General features: G+C 32.3%; 1 protein-coding gene across 2 annotated transcripts in view; it reads right to left on the bottom strand.

Annotated features, from left to right (window-relative positions):
• Positions 1 to 21,437, bottom strand: part of USP34 (ubiquitin specific peptidase 34) — a 271,113-nt gene that overhangs the window by 55,567 nt on the left and 194,109 nt on the right. For both annotated transcript variants that reach the window (XM_051975344.1, XM_051975343.1), the window contains exons 45-56: positions 21,192 to 21,338; positions 21,048 to 21,104; positions 20,870 to 20,947; positions 19,399 to 19,493; positions 14,611 to 14,783; positions 9,257 to 9,410; positions 7,875 to 7,953; positions 4,165 to 4,218; positions 3,970 to 4,065; positions 433 to 497; positions 260 to 335; positions 122 to 169 (exon numbers count right to left, since the gene is read on the bottom strand). In XM_051975344.1, coding sequence (XP_051831304.1) covers positions 122 to 169; positions 260 to 335; positions 433 to 497; positions 3,970 to 4,065; positions 4,165 to 4,218; positions 7,875 to 7,953; positions 9,257 to 9,410; positions 14,611 to 14,783; positions 19,399 to 19,493; positions 20,870 to 20,947; positions 21,048 to 21,104; positions 21,192 to 21,338 — 1,122 coding nt within the window. The remainder of the gene's footprint in view (positions 1 to 121; positions 170 to 259; positions 336 to 432; positions 498 to 3,969; positions 4,066 to 4,164; positions 4,219 to 7,874; positions 7,954 to 9,256; positions 9,411 to 14,610; positions 14,784 to 19,398; positions 19,494 to 20,869; positions 20,948 to 21,047; positions 21,105 to 21,191; positions 21,339 to 21,437) is intronic.

The following is a 21,437-nucleotide window of genomic DNA, read 5'->3' on the forward strand; positions in this document are numbered from 1 at the left end:
AGGGGTGTTAGCTAACTCATATGCATTATTACATCACTTAACATTCTCCAAAACAAACATTTTTGGAACAAAAAGAAATGATGCTAATGAATAACATAAGTTCATGAAAGAAGATACATACCTTTTCTTTGGAGTGAATAAATGTCTCCAGGACAAAAGAAGTACTTAGCTGAAAGAAAAGATATAAATAAACCAGGAGTTGAATGAATAATTATTTTAATATAACTGGTCTCAAAATTGTTCAAAGCTAAAATGTTACCTTTGCCGTCATTAGGGACACAGCTTTTGGATCAGGCAATGTACTTGGAATACTACTACATAACTGCCACATAAACCTAGAATCATAAAGCAACAATTCAATTTCTTTATCAAATAAGATTTAAAGACGTGTTTATTGAATAATCCGATACTGACCTTTTGAGAAAAACTTACCCAAAATATGTGTGCTCAAAAATGTTCTTATCTTGAAGAAATTGCATGTTATCATGCCAAATCCACTGAAGAAAAAATGCTAACATCAGATACAAGAAAGTAATTTACTTCATTATACTTTAGCACTTTATAAGGTTAAGCAGTAGTCCTAAAAATACCCACCTAGTTATTTAAAATCCTAGCTGACTTTTTTGACTTTATATAATACCTAATAAATGACAAACTCTCTCCAAAATATAATAATGCTCTTCCACATTGCAAATTATTTAAACATGCCTTAAAATCCTTAGAGCAATAGAGAACTTAATAGGTCTCAAAAAAAGCTCAAAAAGCATTTTGGTGACAAATATATTAATTTGATATAAATATTATAAAAACTGGTAAACTGAACTATTTACAAAATGAAAAAGAAGATTATTTTCATCACAACTCTCAAATGTTGATAAGGTTTTTGATTTTAGAGGGTTTTTTTGCATATAATATAGCTCTTTCCCAGTAGAAGTTTAAAAAATAGCTTTTTCATCAAGCAATTTTGTCATTTAATAAACTTTAGTTACTTTTCCACACTTCTACTGAATCTTATCTTACAATCTCAGAATACAGGAGGAAGACAAAACATTACTTTTAATAACAATTCATTAGTGCATACCAGCAAAAATGCTACATCACAGAAGATTTTTTATCCTGCTTTAAAAATTAGTTAGGATGGCCACAGAATTGAATTTAAATTGATTGTATTCTTACCACAAAGTTTTTATTTAAAATGTTAAGTACCAACAGGGCAAGATTTTGATCTAATTTTGCAAGATAAAAAAGACTGCCCCATGTATCATCACCCCTATATCTTTAATCTTCAATCTTTCTTTACTCATTGGCCTGTAATGATATGTTCATTATATTTACCCATCCTTAAAAAAAAGAACTACAACAACAACCACAACAAAAACCCCACTAGATCTGGAAATTCATGATAGCTACAATCTCTCTCCTCCCATTATGGTTAACCTTGAGAAAGTTGTTGGCACTTTCTGTCTCCACATTCTCTCCTCTCACATATTGCTTCATTCTTTGCAATTTGGCTGACTTTATTACTTAACTATAATTGCCTTCTCCAATTAACAACGATCAAATCTAATGATCTTTTCCTAGTTCTCATCTTTTCTTGACCTCTGTATTGACTCTGACAGCACCAGTCACCATCTACTCATACTCTCCATTTGCAATATTCTCCAGCAGCCCTCCTATCTATCTAACCAGTCTCCTTTACTGTCTCCATGAAGAGGTTGTTCTATAATTATCTTTTTCTAATCTGCAACTTTTTTTTACTTCCCTGAAGTTGTATGCCAGTCTATCATGCCCTCAAGCTACCATGCTCTATCTACTTCCTTGTACAGCCAAAGTTCAAGAAAAAGCTGTGTAAAGTCTTATCTCTACTTCTTATTCTATTCCTTTTACCTTGTAGCTAGTTGCTTTCTGACCTCACCACAATTCACCTGAAACTACTTTTTCCCCAAGTAATCAATAGTCAGACAGTCACATCCCATAGCTTCTTCTCTATCATCACCTTTCTTGCAAGATCGTCCTCCTGGATGCACTTTTCTGGGTTTTCTAACATTGCACTCTCTTCATTCTTTTCTTATCTGATTGTTCTTTCCAGGTCTCCATCAATAAATCATCCACTTCATGCTCCTAAGTAAGCATTTACAACAAGCCTTGGGTTCAGGTTCTTTTCTCTCTACACTTTGTCCAAGACTTCATTAGCACCAAGAAGTTCAATTGTCATCTTTACCGAGTGATGGCAAGGTTTTTAAGTCCAGAATTAACTTCTCTTCTGAGACGCAGTCCTATATCATTAACTCCAAATAGGATTTTGCTAAATGAATATCCAACATGTACTTCAGATTCAAAAAGTCAAAAAGAGAATGGATCTTATATTACCAATGCTACCTCTTGTCCAAACTTTGTAATTTCAAAGGCAAAACCATAATCATAAAAGTTGAGAACCTCAGAATCATGCTCAATTCCTCATTCTTACTTATTTCCCTTCACTTCAATCAATCAGGAGGTATTCTTTACATCTTTTACATTTTTCATTTTTCCTCTCTTATGGACACCATTCTATTTCAGGTTCTTATCATCACTTGCTGTGACTACTGCAATAGCCTCCAAATTGGTCCTTTTGAGTTCGACTTCTCTCTCTAATCTATCTACTACTCAGCTGTCAAAAAGCACAAGTCTGACTATGTCACTCATGTGCTCAAAAGCAAAATGTTTTCCTGCATTCCTGGAGTCTAATACAAATTCTTCATTTTAATATTTAAAGCCCTTTACAATCTTCTTCCAAGCTATTTTTTCTACTTTAGATTGTATTACTCATGTACTCTACATATCTAACTTGCTGCTTCTTAACATTCTAACCCTCTTATTTCCATGTTTTTGTGCAGGTTTCCTCCAAAGCTCAGTTCAAGTACTATCTTTGACATAAGGCCTTTTCTAATCCCCAAGTCGGACTGATTTGCTTTTAAAACTACTCTATCAAGAGGCATCCACTTGGTGTTGTGGATAGAACATCAGCCCTGAAGTTAGGAGGACCTGAGCTCAAATCTGGACTCAGACACTTAATACTTCCTAGCTGTATTACCCTGGGCAGGTCACTTAAACCCAGTTGCCTTGAAGAACAAAAACAAAAACCTATCACATCAAGTCAAATCAATAGGAATTTAATAAGCTACTACTATGTGCCTGGCTGAGTGCTATGTAGCAGTAAGTACTAAGGATACAAAAAAGAAAAGAAAAAGATCCCTGTCTTCAAGGAGTTCACAATATAATGGGGAAAGACAACAACTAAATAACTATATTACCAACAAGATATAAAGAAGAAGAAATTGGAGATGATAAACAGAGGGAAGGCATTAACCTTATTGTTTGGGAAAGGTTTCTTATTGAAGGGGTGAAGGAAAAAAGAGAATAAGCATTTATAAAGTACCTACTATGTCCCAGGCACTATAGTAAGCACTTTGCAAACCATCTCAGGTGAAGGTAGATATAGGGGTTGTAGAATTAGTTTGTATGCCAGAATCTTGCTGATTATTGGTATTAATTAAACAAATTTCTCCACCATCTAAGAATGACCATGTACCACCATACAAAGAATTTTAAAAGCGCTATAAATTTGTTAATCCTTTGTGTAGCCATACATTTATATATTTACATGTTGTTTCCCCAGGACAATCTAAGTTTCAGTTAAAGTCTTTTTAATTTTTGTCTTTGTATCATCAAAATACAGTATAATGTCTGACACACAGAAGATGGTTAATAAACATATGATAACTGATTCCATTGGTCAATTTTTACACCCTTTTCTTCTCCTTAGCCTCCTATCTCTTCTCCCTTGTCAAAAAATGGCACACCAGTTAAAACTGTTGATATCCATAAATATGTTCTAGGTTAGATAAGAAACTCTTGATACTGCTATAAACAATAACTATACAACTATCCTATCATAGTGTTATGATAAATAATAAAAACAACTTATACCTCTAACAATTCTGATGAAACATCAAATTTGAGGTCTTTGCCATTTTCTTCCTCCAGTTCCATCCGCTTATAAAATAGCATGTATGCACTGTGTGTCTTAAAAGAAAAGAAAATTTTAAAATAATAATAAAGTAGATAAAAGCATATTAAAATTTTTTTAAATGTCAAATTTTTGAATATACAATAAATAATTACCTTTTCAAAGGAGAAATCCATAAACTTATCTGTAACAGAATCATAGGTCTTGGTCTGTTTAAGAAAAATTAAATTATTTTTTCCTTCTAGAGATAGGTGGATGAAAAAATACTTTTATTTAATAACATAGCTATTTTAAAAGTTAAAATAACACCATAAAGCAAGTTATACTGTATATCAAATATTTAATTGTTATACTTATCAAACTTAAATATACGAATGTCAACTCTTTCTCCCTTCTTTATTCATTTGAAAATAGTGAGTTCCTATCTATCAGAAACAAACAACAAGACAACTATAAAAATAAAAGCAAAAAGTAAATGAAGGAGAAAGAGGTAAAGATGACATATTTTATTTAAGTTCTATCTCTAATTCTCAAGAGGCTGACAAAATAAGTTTCCTTAGATTTTGTGCATGGCAGATTTGTCTTTATTTTTAATGATTATGACAGACACCTGAAAATTAAAGAAAAAAGGGGGGGAGGTAGAATTTTTCATTTGGATTTACCAAGATAGAAGCTATGATCAATTTTTTGGATACAAGAAGAAAGAATCAGGACCATTTAAAAGTTATCAGAAACATGCAAAAAATAATTTCCCCAAATTTTTATAGAGCAAAATAATATGAAATGTATACAACATCAGAAATAATAGAAAGAACAACAATGGTCAAAATAGAAGAAACAGTAAGCTGGCAGTGGGAATTACAAGTGAAACAATAAGACAATGAAGAAGAAAAACAACCCAAATACTAAAGAAAGGGAATAATGAAAGACAATTATTAGTCATCATGATGAGAAAGTTAATTGTGTAGAATTTCAATATGGGATAAAGAAAGATTTAAGATAGTTTTGTAAAGTCAGGAAACAGAAAACTTAAGACTTAGAAAAGAGCTGAGAGACAGTTTATTTGGGAGATTTCTATCTAATAGTGAACTGAGAACAATAAAATTATATCCCATGTTTGAGAAGGCCAAATACCTACAAGAAAGTTAAGTGACATGAGAGTATAGTGCTGAGGAGGTTGAGTGAATAGTGTCAGAAAGAAGCCAAGTGATAATAATGATTATATAAGGAAAATGCAGTGAGTGAAGAAAGGAACTCAGGCCAAAATGGGACCAGTACTAAAACCATACTTAAGATAATTTCCTCCATTTCTCTACTTTATCATATCTTTATTGATTAGGCAGGTTGATAGTCATGCATTTAAAAGCTGGGAAATAGTGTTCTCTTCAAGTGTCTCTACTTTTGTACAGGAGAAGATTTGGGATACATAGTCCAGCCACAAATATTTTACTTGCTCTGCTTTTTTAAGGAGCAGCACAACAGTTCATTTGGACAGAAAAAGAAATTAGTTTGGAAAACACTCCAAATTTGTCAAGAAGTTAAAAATGATATGTTAGCTAGATAGAACTTATTAATTGCTTGTTTCACTGACAGATGATAATTTCATCCTTTTAAAGGTAGAAGAGGCAATGAAGACATACATTATTCTTAATCTCACAATCACCAATAATGAGGAACTGTTTAAAAACAAGGTCATACACTGATACATTGTTGGTGGAATTGTGAATACACCCAGCCATTCTGGAGAGCAATTTTGAACTATGCTCAAAAAGTTATCAGTCTGTGCATACCCCTTGATCCAGCAGTGTTTCTACTGGGCTTATACCCCAAAGAGATACTAAAGAAGGGAAAGGGACCTGTATGTACAAGAATGTTTGTGGCAGCCCTCTTTGTAGTGTCCAGAAACTGAGTGGATGCCCATCAATTGGAGAATGGCTGAATAAATTGTGGTATATGAATGTTATGGAATATTATTGTTCTGTAAGAAATGACCAACAGGATGATTTCAGAAAGACTGAACTACATAGAATTTCAAATCCCTCTATTTTTGTCTGCCTGCACTTTTGATTTCCTTCACAGGCTAACTGTATACTATTTCAAAGTCCGATTCTTTTTATATAGCAAAATAATTATTTATATTTAACTTATACTTCAACATATTTAACATGTAATTGGTCAACCTGCCATCTGGGGGAAGGGGTGGGGGTAAGGAGGGGAAAAGTTGGAACAAAAGGTCTTGCAATTGTCAGTGCTGAAAAATTACCCATGCATATATCTTGTAAATAAAAAGCTATTAAAACTTTAAATTTTAAGAATATGTGTCAGGGGAAAAAAGAATCCAAGAAGAGACAGGACTACAGTTGAGGTTGTTAAAGGACAAGAGAAAGGAAAAAGTATTCAATTCTTATTTTATTCTTTCTCCACTTCCTCCCCCCCCTTTATATTTTCTGATCAATCTCATATTTCAGACTAGAAAAGCCAGAGCACAAGATGAAAAGAGAGAACTGAAACCTGAAATAAATTAAGATGATAGTAAGAGAGTACCAAGATTCCTCTAATGACCTCCAATCAGCAAGCACGATAAATGGTATGAAATAGCTGAACTTATAAAAATAATGGTTCAGGCTGTACTAAACATGGTCTTTTCCACTTTCAGATATTTTGTTTTGGAATACATGGAGAGTATGATAATTTAAATGAAAACATTCACAAACTAGTTTGAAAAGGTACTGTGACAATATAACCTACATCTCCATCCAAAATAAGCATCAAAATATAATTCCAAAGTCTTCCATTTTAAGAAATTATGTTAATCCTAATTTAATTACTTTTGTTATTCAACTGGAAAAGGTAATCATTTCTGTTTATAATCCTTGGGTCATTTTTCTTCATTTATACTATTTCTTGGGTCGTGAAGATATACTATTTTGTTTTAATTCTTGTATTGTCACTTTAATATTTGCATGGGCAAATGTGTTCTAAACTAGACTATAAACACACTAACGTGTTATACTTATTTCCACATTGATGTGTACATAATAGGCACTGAATAAATGTGAATCAAATGCACTGTAGAGTTGATTGCATCAGTTAAAATGAAAAGCAAAACGGTCATCATCTTGTACTTTTACTCCTCCTTTTATTATTCTCCCCACACACATCCTAAAGTGGGATAATGTATTTTTTGCCATGGCAGTTTTCATTTTTCAAAGTATTGCTCCTATAAAACAAGCTTTAAAAAAAAAAACAAAAAACCCAACACTATGTTTTACATGGAGCTAAGTAAATGTGCCTTTAAACCTAAATCATTCTGGCTTTCACTGAATGGCCAATAAAAGGCCCAGCCCAAACCCCAGTGGTTCATTATTTAGATTTTGAAGGCATGAATGAGTATAAATAGCATATGTTTTCTATTCAGATCAGAAACTCAAGATTCTCTTCTCCCATACTGATATATTGGTAATAGAAAATTGGGCTATCTTCTGTCTCAATTTTTATCTAGCCCATAGTTCCTGAACAGGCATTCAGTTTGTCTTAGACAAACTGAAACCTGGAAAAGAACTTAATTTAGAAAAGCCAAGGTCACCCATTGCATCCTAGGCCAGTCCCAATCATCTTAGACCTTTTTTCTTGTCACTGGACTCAGAGGACTCTGGAGAAGAGAGCAAAGTTGATAGTGCAGTTCTGCATCACTCAAATCCAATTCAAAACAAGTCAAGATATCATCCTTGTGATGTCATTGGTCCTCAAGAATGAAGGACAAACAAAAAGAAAATGGTCCTTCATTGTAGTATGTATTAATGCAAAATGGTTTTAAATTATGCAATAATATATAAATCATTAATCACTTCCAAAAGAAACTTACTGTCATTTCCCCACCAAAACATTCAGAAGCAAGTTGGGCAGAATCAAAAGGCTTTACTTCAGCATCATTAAAGAGATACCTAAAGGCAAGCAAATGGTTATTTTCCAATCATCAGTTATCACATTAAAAAAAGAGTTTAAAGAGAACTGTTCGGTTCTGCAAACATATATTGTATCTAGGATATACTGCAACATATCTAACATATATATAGGACTGCTTGCCATCTAGGGGAGGGGATGGAGGAAAGTAGGGGAAAAATCGGAACAGAAATGAGTGCAAGGGATAATGTTGTAAAAAAATTACCCTGGCATGGATTCTGTATTAATATAAAGTTATTATAAAATAAAATAAATTTTAAAAAAGAGTTGAGTTTTTTATAGTTAAAATATTTTATTACATCTTTCTGAACTATGTCATGGAGGAACATATCCAAATATGCAGAAAATGATTATTTACAAGATAACATCTAACCAAATTTCCCTATTTTCATAGATATTTCTCCTTCTTATTTCATATTTGAGAAGTGAAAACCTGCTAAGTCCATCAACTAGATGGAAATGAGTAACAATTTCAATCATTATAAAAAAGGGGATGGGGGAGAACTAATAGATTTTATATATACTATCATTATTATTCACATATGGAATTTCAAAAGAAGATGTGTCAATCACCAAGGTACATCTTTGGAGATACAAATGATTAAATAATAAATATCTTAAGAGCAAGGACTTGTCAACTTACTTTACCTTTGTACTTTAGAATCTAGTACTTCTCACATACATAGGAGGCATTTAATAAATATTTGTCAAGTCATGTTGAATTAGACACGTAAAGTTAATACAACAGATTACTAAAGGGATAGAAAAAGTTAGAATAAACAGCACTGCCAACTACATATTTCAGTAATCATTTGTCCAACTCCCCTGAAGTCCAATGGCTCTCTGAACATGAAGATAAGGTTCTTAAAAGTGGTGTTCAAGCATAGCCTACACCAAGTAGGAACAGTTTAAAAATACAGACCTGACAACAGACTAACCATGGCAATTTATGAATCTTTAAATTAAGATATGGAAGCATCAGTGGAAGGAATATTCACACTGATCAAATCACAGATTCAAGTGTCAAATCCTCCAAAATTCTAAATTACTAATTAGTATCCATTTTCTCTCCTCATTTTATAGTGGAATTTTTACATGGGAAATTTGAAAACATAAGTACTTAAGTTCTTATTATGTGCTAGTTAGCAAGTTAAATATTAGGGATAAAAAGAAAGGAAAAGCTACAGTAGGAAATTATTTAAAGGGTTATGGGAATACATTTTAGCAACATAAATATAACTGAAATATCCAAATATATATTTTATAACACTCCTAACTACTCACCATTTGTTGTTTTTATAAGCATGTGGATTCACTATATCTCTAATGAAGCTGTAATAATGACCACCATCAGCTGTTCCTGTGTGAACCGTCACTCCAATCAAATCATACTCATAACTCTCAGTTTCTTTCCCAAGATCAACTTCCTCCTTAAAACCTGAAATCATTTACATAACAAAAAAATAATTCATTCCTTTAAGTTTTAGTGTATTTTAATTATATATATCATTGATAACAATTTATAAAATTATACTGTTGGTATTTCATATACATATATATTCAATAAGTACTTTATTCAAATGAACACATTCAACTTAAAATTTACTAAATACCTATAATCTTATCAGTATTATTTTTACGTTACAACAAAGTATACGTTTATATGTTGCTATTGAAATGAATTTATAATCTGGTTATTACACATTAAATCGTAAAAGAACACACAAATGTGTGTGTGTGTGTGTGTATATATATATATATATATATATATATATATATATATATATATATTTTTTTTTTTTTAATTATCAGGTTAATACTCATTTTTTAAGGTATATAAAATGGGCACACTTCCTCTGATCTTGGAGGACCTTAATGTGAACAGTCACAAGTGTATTAATACACTTTCGAACAAGCAGATGCTACCCCTTCAGACTTAAAGGAAAACAGAGTGCTTCACTATTAGCATTAATACCGCTTGAAACCAGAAGAATTTTATCATACCTGGATCTATTTTTCCAACTGGTATTATATAGAACCATAATTTCTAATTTCAATTAGTATTATATTAAATACAAGGGCTATTTATTCCAAGCATTTCATATTATGGGAATCATTATATTCTAGCTAATCTACTGCCAAAGATTTTAAATGGAAGGCAAACAACAATAACACTGCCTGAGTCAATCCTGTTTGCTTCAGTTTCCTCATAAGTAAAATGAAGAAAATAGCAAACCACTTCAGTATCATTGTTAAGAAAACCCCAAATGAGATCACAAAGAGTTGGATACCACTGAAAAAATAAATGACCATTAATTGTATGTGTATACACACACACACACACACACACACACACACACACACACACATCCCAATACACACACATATTCATGTTTATAAAAGAAAAAAGATACAAATTGGGAAAAAAAATTCATATTAAAAAGCTTGACATACATTATTATAAGGAAATGCAGAAGTAATATGGGAAAATGGTCAATCTCACTTTAAAAAAATCTCCTCACATTTATTTGATTAAAAATGAATAAACCCCCCCAATATTCATGGTACTGTGGAGAAGGAGGCACAGGAAAAAAGACTTCTTGTTAACTGGTGAATTTTCTTTTGAGAGCAATCCAAACATAAAATCTATCACAGTAAATCCACTTGTTGAGAATATACCCAACTATCTGTACAAAAATATTTATAAATTGCTTATTTGCAATATTGAAAAATGAGAAATAATGAAAATGTTTAAGGCTTTAAAATATTAGAAATAAAAGAAAACAACACATGTAAAAGTGACAAGAAATCAGAACTTGATGAAAAGCATGTACAGAGATTGTGACAACAAATAGAAATAAAGATTAGAAATGGATACTGAGTAATCATAAGTTGTTATTTTATTTGTGAAGGTTGTCACAATTTAAAAGAATATGACTGATGGCACCAGTTATACAGAAAAGGTTTATAGTAGCCACAGTTCAAGCAGGAGCTAAGAGAAAGCTTATAGTTCACCTACTTCCATACTATCATTTTACAGATGAGGAAACTGAGGCCTAAAGAGACCTGTATAAAATCAGGTCATGTGACTTTGGGATCAACCCTCTTTTCAGGATGCCATGTTTCTGAAAAAACATTTCTTTTTACAGGTTGTTTTTTCCACAATAGCTCATTGAGGTCCGAGACTATTTCTCTTTTTTTGACTTTCAATTTTCACCACAGCAAAAAAATTGTCCCTTTATTCCTTCCCTAAATGATTCCTGCACCCATCCCCTATAAAAGCGATTCCAATTTGCATTTCTCTTTGTGCATCATTCAAACTAAGCCCTGGTTGAGGGCCTTTTTAACTAAGTCCATTTTCCATTTTTCCTTACATTTCAAAAAATCCCTGTTATCCTCTCCCCGTCTACTTTCCCCCAGGCTCTAACAAAAAAGTACTGGATGGATTTTTTTTTTCCCTCTTGGAAGACCATACCCCATTCACCTTTTCTAGCAGACTGTACCTTCTTTTATTCCCCCTCTCTTCCTTATCTATATAATGGCTTCTTGTCTACTGCCTTGAAACACTCAATTTTTGACAGTTTCTTTCTTTCTTTCTTTTTTTTTGCTAAAGCAATTGGGGTTAAGTGACTTGCCAAGGGTCACACAGCTAGCATTTTGCCAGTTCTTAAAAAACAAAAAACAAAACAAAACAAAACAAAAAAACCAAAACAACTTTCATGAGCCTACCAAGTCCTTTTTAATAAAAATTAAAAAAAAAAAAGTCTAAGAAAAGAGAGAAACAGAAAATATCAAAGCAAAATAAAACAAAATAAAAGGAAACATTGCCATGTGCCCAGTCATACATCAGGAAAGACTAAAAAAAAAAAAAAAAAAAAAAAAGAATTACCAGTTCAAGAAAGTATATATATATATATTAGAAAAAATTATATTCATGAATGTTTATCTTTTATTTACTTTCTTGCAAATTGTTTTGTTCTCTACTGTCCAATACTTTTACTTTATTCTTTTCCCTACTTTCATCCCCATCATGAAACTATAGTTAAGATCTATTTATGTATACTTATATAACACCCCTTTCCTATCCCTGCTGAATTTTTGCTTTAATTCTGCTCCTACTTTGCCTTGCTATTACTTAATCTCCCCACACAAGGATCCTTCTCTTGTCTTCTTCCCTCACTCTTTAATTTCCTGTCTGTCCATCCCTCTTTCCTTGTTAATATAGATTTTGGAGGGTGCTATACCTTTCAGGAAAATATATATATACACACATATATATAAAATACACACACACACATATATATATATACACACACTTTGAAATTGATCTTTAATGTTGACTCTTTTTGTTGAATTTTCTAGTTTGGTTGACAGAAAATCCTGAAAATCTGCAAACTTAACATCTTTTTTTTTATTCAATATTATAATCTTATTGAATATATATGATATTTTTGGCTGCAGGCCTAGTTCTTTTGAATGTTCAATCTTTTGATTTGATATTCTGGATATAATTCCAGGACCTGTGATCTTTTGTTGTGGCTGCTAAGTCCTGTAAAATTCTAATTGTAGCTCCACCACATTTGAATTGTTTTTTTCTTATTTCTTGTAAAATTTTCTCTTTGATCTGGGAGTTTCTAAATTTAGCAATAATATTCCTATGTTCTCCACAAAGGATCTCATAGAGGTGGTCATTGGTGGATTTTTTCTTTTTTCTACTTTCCCCTCAAATTTTATCACTCCAGGACAGTTTTCTTGGATTATTTCTTGCATTACTGTGTCAAAGTTCTTTTTTTGGTCATAACTTTCAGGCAAGTCCAATTATTCTTAAATTTTTTCTTCTTGGATCTGTTCTCCAGATCTGTCATTTTACTTATGTTTCGCATTCCATTCTATTTTTTCCATTCTTTATCATCGGTTTGTTATTTCTTGGTCTCTTATAACTTCATTGGCTCCCCCTTGCCCAATTATAATTTTCAAAGAATTATTTTCATCTTTGAGACTTTATCTTCTTTTCTAATTGATTAACTTTTTTTTTCATAATCTTGGTTTTTTTGGATGGTTCTTATTCTTTTTAAAAATTTTTTCTCAATAGCTTTCATTTGATTTTTAAATTCTTTTTTTAGTTCTTGTAAAAATTCTCTGGGCAGGGAATCATTTCCTATTACTCTTCGGAGAAGATTTTTTTACTTCAGTGTCCTCCTCTGAAGATGAACCCTCATGTTTGCATAGAAAGTTTCTGTCTTCTTTACCAGTTCATATTTTTAAAAATAAGAGGGTTTAGTGTAAATACCTCTAATTATTGGGGGAGGGGATGGAGCCTCTGCCTTCACCTCAGCTCTTCCCTCCACCCAGAAACTCCAAGCCAAGAGCTCCATCCTCTAAGTAAGTACCTGCAACCAGCTGCTCCCATTCCCACTGCTTCTGCACTCACCAGGTGCTGGTTCTTTCTTGCCCAAGGCCACATCATCACAACAAAGATGGGCCTGGTATTCCTGATCAGTCAAGGTTCACTCAGTGTTCCTAGACTCAGACTCCTGATTCCTTAAGCAGTCTAGGAGGTAAAAGTTTCTGTGGATCCAGCTGAGGCTCCAGCCAAACTTAGCTAGTTCCAGGACTCCTTATTTGCTATTTCTGCAGACCTACTCCAGAAGCATTTGCACTTCACATGGATTAATCACCAGCCTGGGGACTTTGTTCAGATTTTCTTTTGATGTACCAGGAGACCTGTTAAGCCCAAGTGTTGTTGATTTTTCACCAATTCAAGTTTGCCCTGAGGTACAAAGTTGTTCTAATTGGGGGTGAAATCTAGAGAGCTTGAAATTTACCAACCTATTCTACCATCTTCCCAGAATCCTCCTGCCAATTCCTAAAACTTTCATTTTGTAGTTCTCTCTCAAACTCATTGAAAACTTTGGCTACACTCTCTTCTTTCACTCTCTGTCCTTTTAATTGCTTTTGTAATCTCCAATCTTATTACATTCAAATAACCTCTCTCTCCAAAATAACCAATGATCTCTTAACAAATATAATGTTGCTATATTTGAAACTATTAGCTGCACTTTCTGGGACCCCAATTTTTTCTGATTTTCTTCATCCTTTGTTGATCCATATGACACCCAATAACTCCAAGTATTCCTCAAGTTTGCATTCTAAGCCTTCTTCTCTTCTCCTTCTACACTGTCTTTCTTGGTATCCATTAACATCTCTGTGTAGATGACTTCTAGAAGTATAGATCCAATTCTAGTCTTTCCACTGATCTTCAGTTCCACATAAAAAATTGAACACTAGACATTTCAAACCAATGTCCAGGAGACATCTTAAAAACACAGTATGACCAAATCTAAACAGTTTTTTTTTCTCCCCTCTATCTCCAGACCTTCATCCAGACATCTCTCAGATGTCCCATAAACATTTTCCTTGATACTTCACTCTTCCTAATACTATGGCTGATTAATTATAGGCATTTAATAAAAGCAAATGTATTGATCTATGCACAAGAACTTTCCATTTATATTCAACTAAGTCTCTTTAATGACAAATAACTTTTTTCCTTTTTGAATAGGAATTATCATTTTGAAATTGTTTAGTCTAGAATTACCATGCAATTATTAAGGGAAAATAATTTAAAAATCAATTACCTTCTTTTCTGTCACACTTCCCCATAAGAAAATCTTCCGTATAAGGAGTCATATCCAAACGTAAAGGGAATGAAAAATGTGTATTTACTTTCTCCTTCATCATGGTAACCATATTAAAAGTATATCTCATTGTATTGAAACTCAAGATGCGAGGTAATTTCTTAAAACATGCCCTAAAATAAAGATTCCAAAATAAATGAGAGTATGTGTTAAAATTATTCTTAAAAAATATTTTCCAGTACTTTCATTTTGGATTTTAATTCCTTCTTATTTATATTCTACTTTCAAATGAATACAAGTAAAATTTACACAGTAGTAAAACAATTCTTTCTAGATATTTCATCATCAGGCTTCTGTTTTCCCTAATCAAAATAATTCTTGATGACAAGAACATCTATGTCTCTGCCTTGCTTAATTGCACTGAAACTCATTTCAAGTCAAAATAGCAGGACTGGGGTATAATCTAAATATCCAATCACCGCATTTTTAAATTTAATTTTTCCACATTCTCAACTGACTTGTCCTCTCCAATTTTCATAACTGCTCACATAACTGCTCACCCTTCCTCAGTCAATTACTCCTTTTACACAAATTGCCTTTTCCTTGTGTGTGGCCTTTGTTGAATCCACAACCCTGCATCAACTGTACAGAATATATTTTTCCTTATTCTAAAATTGCAGAATACTTGCTACAAGAGAACGTAGCTCTAACGTGCTACACACTTGCATTATTCAACTTGAATAGAGTCCTTAAAACAAATGAGGCCATCATTTAAAAAGCAACTATTAGAAAATCATCTTTTTTCCTTTATCTAAAAATTTTATACTTTGGAGATAAAAATAAAATTTTAATTTCATTCTGTTGAAAAATTGAAGGCCACCTAATTTGAGTTCCTCCAGTAACCAACCATCATGACTTTAACGTAAGTATCTCTACAACTTTCCTTTGTTCCTTCCACATCATATTAGAAAAGGCATTTATCTTTCTTACTAATTAATGAAAAAGACTGCATGTGTCATGGTATGTGAAGTATTTGGTAAAAATTTAAATCAGATTAGTTATGATTATGTCTACAGAGGGATCCTGACTTCACATTTATTCTCTCCTTTTCTCAGCATATTCAAAGTCTCATATACCTCTGGATTCTTAATTTACTGTAAGGTAGCTTCATTCCTCTCCATTCCACAAAACTACATATTCGGATCCCATAACTGTTTTCTTTCTATTGCTTAGTAATAATGCTAACTGAATGCTTATTGATTGTATACCAAATCCATGAGACTACTGATTATCATAGACTGAGAACAATCCAATCCAATCACCTTATTTTATAGACATGGGAGTTGGGGTGGAATGAGTTTCTCCATGTCATAAGAGATACCAGGAAGCAGAATAAGGAGTTGAGCCCAGGTGCTCCCACTTTTCCTCTTAGAACATGCTGCCCTGCTCCTTCCCCTTCTTTGTCTTTCCTCTTTGATTTCTTTGGGGCCTTTCCTTAGATTGTGTAGTGCAGTGTCTAAAACCTGTCATTCATTCCATGTCCTCCCTCCTGCTTCCAACAGAACATTTCCCCAGGGAATAGCTCTCAGTCCTCCATTTTCTTTCTCAGAAATTTACTTTATCCTTTCATTTCAATTATCATATGCAGGGACTAAAATTCCTCTTACACAATTCTGGTGCTGGAAAAAAAGGGTGAGATTATCTAATCGGATCTTTTCATATAGATGAAGAAGCTGAAGTCCAGATAACCTATTTGCATGGTTCCTGGATGCATGGATGACTGTTATATAAAACTAGCAGCTGAGACAAGATAACCTCTAGAATTCCTTCAACCTCTAAATCTACTATCTTAATTTATTTCATAGAAATTCTTTGTAACAGAATAAGAATTACAATTTAGGTTTCTGGATTCCTAATCCACAGTTCTTTTGCTATACTATATAGTCTCCAAATTACATCTCTTATGGGGCTGTCTATAGTCCTTTCATAAATTTGGTCTACCCTACATCTTATTTCCCATATTGCCTCACTACAATCAATAACTATCCTACTAGCTTATTATCTAACGCTCTAAGACGAGGGCTCATGATTGCTCATGCAGCAGCGTTTGCCTAAAACGTTTGTTCTCTTCCCATCTACATTTCACCCTTTATTTAGAGTTTAGTTCTAGTTTTTCTAGAATGATTTAGCCCATATTAATCTCTCCCATCTCTGAACAAACAGGGTAATTGTCAATCCAACTCATTTGGGCATTCTTTTGTATATTGTTACTTAAATGCTAGAGTGAGTGTGTGTGTGTGTGTGTGTGTGTGTGTGTGTGTGTGTCTTATTTGTCCAGTTAGACTCTAAATTCATTAAAAACTTGAAGCATATTTTATACTTCTTTTAATCCACATAGTACCAAAGACAATGCCAATAAAGTAATAGCTACTAAATAAATAATTGCTGAATTGAATTAGGAGAAGAAAGTATCAAAAAAATTAAATTAAATTAAATTAAATTAAACTGGAAAACATTTACATCAAACTGTAGTAATTACCTTCATTATGAAAGCAATTTTTTAGAGCAACCATAACTTAAGACCAATTAAATCAATCTCAAAAATAATAATAAAAATCACAGATGAAAGAGCATCCATAATAAGGAGTTATATATGTTTAAGCAGATATTATTTTATAGCAAAACAATTTTGTTTTAAAGGGAAAACAAAGACATTGTACATAAGAAAATAAAGAGGAAGTAAGGTAATTTTATTTAAATCACCAAGAATTAAGTATTTTAGCAAAAGTTCAGAGATTAAGAATGATGATAATCAAAACATACTTAATAAAAAAGGAAAGGATTTCAAAAATCTAAGCAGCTTTTTAAAAACTTTTAAAGAGTTCAGAAACTACCATTGCATTAAACAATTAAATATGAACTTGTCACTAAGAAAAAAATATAGAAAGATAATAAATAATTTCTTTTGGGAAGAAATAAAGGATTAATATTGAAAATAAAAAGTGAAAGTGGGATTAACAGGAAAAGATATATCAGTTTATATAAGATGTTCCTTAAAAATGAGTTGAGTAAGAGTCAAAGTAAACCAACCCCCACCCCCCACCTCCCCTTAATTTCACAGATAGCTTTAAAGGATGAGAAACTAATAGCCAGCAATTCATCTGGGAAAAAAAATTGTAGGGCTTTTAGTGGACAGCAAACTCAACAATGAGATAATGGCAGCTATGAAAGCTAACAAGATCTTAGATAGCAGTGCCAGAAGTATAGGATCCTACCAGGGTATAAAGTAATACTGTCCTTTATTCTTTCCTGGTCAGACAATTGGATTCTCATATTCTAAAGTAATATATTTTAGAAATAAAATTACTCTGAACAAATCTACTGAACAAATAGGATGGTAAAAAGCCTTAAGTTCATGTCATGTGAGAGTCAGTTGTAGGAATACTTAGCCAAAAGTTGAGAATATTTAGAGGGAATATAAGAGGTCTCTTTAAATGTAAATGTCTAAAGAACTATTAGTAGGAGGAAGAAATATACTTGTGTTTGTTCTAAGAGCACAGAATGTGTAAACAATGTTTAAAAATTAAAAGGCATATCTAATCAGCTGCCAAATTTTGCTGTTTCTACCTGCAAAATGTCTCACATAAGATCCCTTTTTCTCTATTCAAATGACAACCACTGTAGTTAAAAGTCTGAATAAATTGTATGTGGTAAATAACAATTCAATCTTTTTGCCCCAGATCTTTTCTCCTCACTCTAGTCTGTTCTTCACATATAATGTGACTATATGCTAGACAGATCTAATTATGCCATTCTCTTGATTAGAAAATTGCAATGGCTCTTTATTGCCTTTAAATTAGAATGTAAATCCCACCATTTAGCTTTTAAAAATCACTTTACAACCTTGTCCCTATCTTTATAGTCTCATTAATAACCCATCTAGTGTGATACAGTCAAATTGGTCTTATCTCTACTCTTCATATGTGGAACTCTATCTTTCATCTTTAAAAAAAAAAATACACATTTTGCTCTAAACCCCACCTTTTAGCTTTTAAAAATTACTTTATAACTTTGTCCCTATCTTTAAAAATCACTTTACAACCTTGTCCCTATCTTTATAGTCTCATTAATAACCCATCCAATGGGATACAGTCAAATTGGTCTTATCTCTACTCTTCACATGTGGAACTCTATTTCTCATCTTTAAAAAAAAAAAAATACACATTGTGCTCCAAACTTTTCTATCCTAACCTCCCCAAATAGAATCTTTTGTCTTCCAATATACAAGTCAAATGCTATCTTTTACATGAAATCTTGACTGAATGTCTCAATTGCTATTTTCCTGCCTCTCAAACTTCTTTGTATCTACTTTCTTTATCATTATTCTGCATATATTTATATTTATCATGTCCCATTAAAATGTGAGCTTGAAAGCAGAGACCATTTTATTCCAGTCTCTATATGCAATCTAAAGGATAATAATAAATACTCAAGGAAGTACGTAAAAATGCTTATTAAGGCAAATTTATGCTTAATTGAAAGGAAAACTTTTTTTTAGACCATCATTATCCAAAATGAAATGGAATGCCTCAAGACCAGGTAGTGAGTGAATTGTGCCTCATGTGGAGGTCTTCAAATCTAAGTTAGATAACTAGTTGTTGGGAATTCAGAAGATTACTAGGTATGATATGAACAAGTTAACCTCTGAGATCCCTTCCAATTCTGAGATTCTATAATAGTGTAAACATTAAAAAAAAAATTTAAACTGATTTTTTTTCATAATTGTACCTTTTTTCAGCTCTTACTTTCTTTCCACAATGAGAACAAGTATACATGTTGTCACCTTCTAATGTATCTTTAATAGTTACTTCATCAAGAGATTCCTGTACAAATAAATGATACAAATGACTTTGTATTGTTATTCACAAAAAACACATATTAATTTTTTTAATGTTTTGGAAAAGGCAGCTTCCAAAGTAAAAAACTAACAGACAACTGGCATTTTAAAGTAGAATTTTCTTTTTACTTTTTCTTTCTTTTGAAACTGTAATTTTACAAATTATTGAATATTCACAGGGGACAAATACATTTTGTTTGGGTAAAAAAACTGTCATCAAACCAAATTCCTACCACAAATACCAAGAAAAGAATTGCATTAATAAAATACAAAGGGGTAATTCTAACATTCCATTTTTCTCAATATTGAAACAATTATTTTAATACAACTGAATATGTATAAAGAACAATGTTTTTAGCCCAGTGCACCACAGAACTAGGATCTGAACCTTCGCCTGTACTAAATGCTTAAAATGTTCTACACCATTCTTGATCAAGGGGTTAGGAAAGAGTGATGTTTCAAGGTAGCAAGCTAATAAAGGAGGTGAGGAATTTTATTTCTGAAGATATCTTTCCTTGTTCAATACTTCTAGCTCCAAAACTAGTCTTGTCCAAATCTCCCAGACCAAGATATTAACAACTTTTTCTTCCAGCTCCAGAGAGCATAAATTGTTCTTTACCCTCAAGCTTCTACTGCTCTCCTCAGAAGCTATAATAAAACAGAAGACCTAGTTTTCTCTTTTTTTAAATTTTTATTTTATTATTCAGTAAAGGAACTTTTCTTTATATACTTTAAATTAACATCAGTTAATTAAGTTTCAATTAAGGAAGGGAAAAAATGTGGCAAATGACTTGCCAGAATCCATAGATAAGCACTGCTTGTTAAAACTGTTTGGGGTGGGGAGAGGAGAAAGTAATTCCTCCATGAAAGAAAATCAAAGGGAATGCTAAGTAAGCTAGCCTAAGATAGGCAAAGATCCCAAGAGTTTTACCCTGCAGGAAAGAGGCTTTTTTATTCATTACATCTCCTCCAAAAACCCAACCCAAGTCTCATCTCTTCGGCCTTGGTTCTTAACATTAGCTTGGATCTAAAGGGAAACCTCACTCTTATTCCCTAGGTAAAAATGGGAACAAAAGTGTTTCTGAAATTCAAAGGGAAATTGTGAATATATTTTCCAAGAGAGATATACTCTTACAGCAATTTTGTTTTGTGGTACTTTTAGTACAGTTCTGAATTAATATTGTACACTGGCATAGAGATCTAAACACTAAGTTTATTTGTATGGAAAAAGGAATGTTAAATAATAAACAACTAACTTACATATATAGACTTTAAGAACATAGCCTGTCTGAAAGTTAAGGATTGTCTTCATACACTGACAAAGCTTAATAATTTCTTAAAACTGTGTCTGGCATCACTCACATAAATGTTCTTCATATCAGCCACCTGGCATCTCACAGTATAGAATTCTTCAGCAGTCTGACTGACATGTTCACAATCCTGACCAAATATTAATAGTTTAAAAAAAAAAAAGTCAGTAATTTATTCATAGAACCTAAATCAGATGTTATTAACTCTGGAAAAATGTCAAAATACTTACCAAAGAAACAACGTTGTTTGTAATGACACCACCAAACAAACTTTTCACTGTATTTTTCTAGAAAATAAATACAAAAATATTAGTAAAATAAATTAGAACAAATTCATTCATTTCAAAGAACCTTACTAATTTTTAGATATTTACCAGTTCTGGAGACATTTCTTCAATTTTTGTTATCAAATCAGTGAAGAATTCTGTCATGTCTTTTTGTTCACCAGTATTCAGTGGTTGTTTATCCATAGTATAAGTTTTACAGAAAGGTCTAGGATTATAAGCTTTGCATTCACTTTCCTAAAAAGGAACAGAAAATAAAATCAATCTAGACAACACGTTTATTTACCTTTTTACATTATACATATTAGTCACAATCAACAATTATTCCACTCTAAA

The sequence above is a fragment of the Antechinus flavipes genome, chromosome 2, assembly GCF_016432865.1.
Source record: "Antechinus flavipes isolate AdamAnt ecotype Samford, QLD, Australia chromosome 2, AdamAnt_v2, whole genome shotgun sequence".
Taxonomy (NCBI): domain Eukaryota; kingdom Metazoa; phylum Chordata; class Mammalia; order Dasyuromorphia; family Dasyuridae; genus Antechinus; species Antechinus flavipes.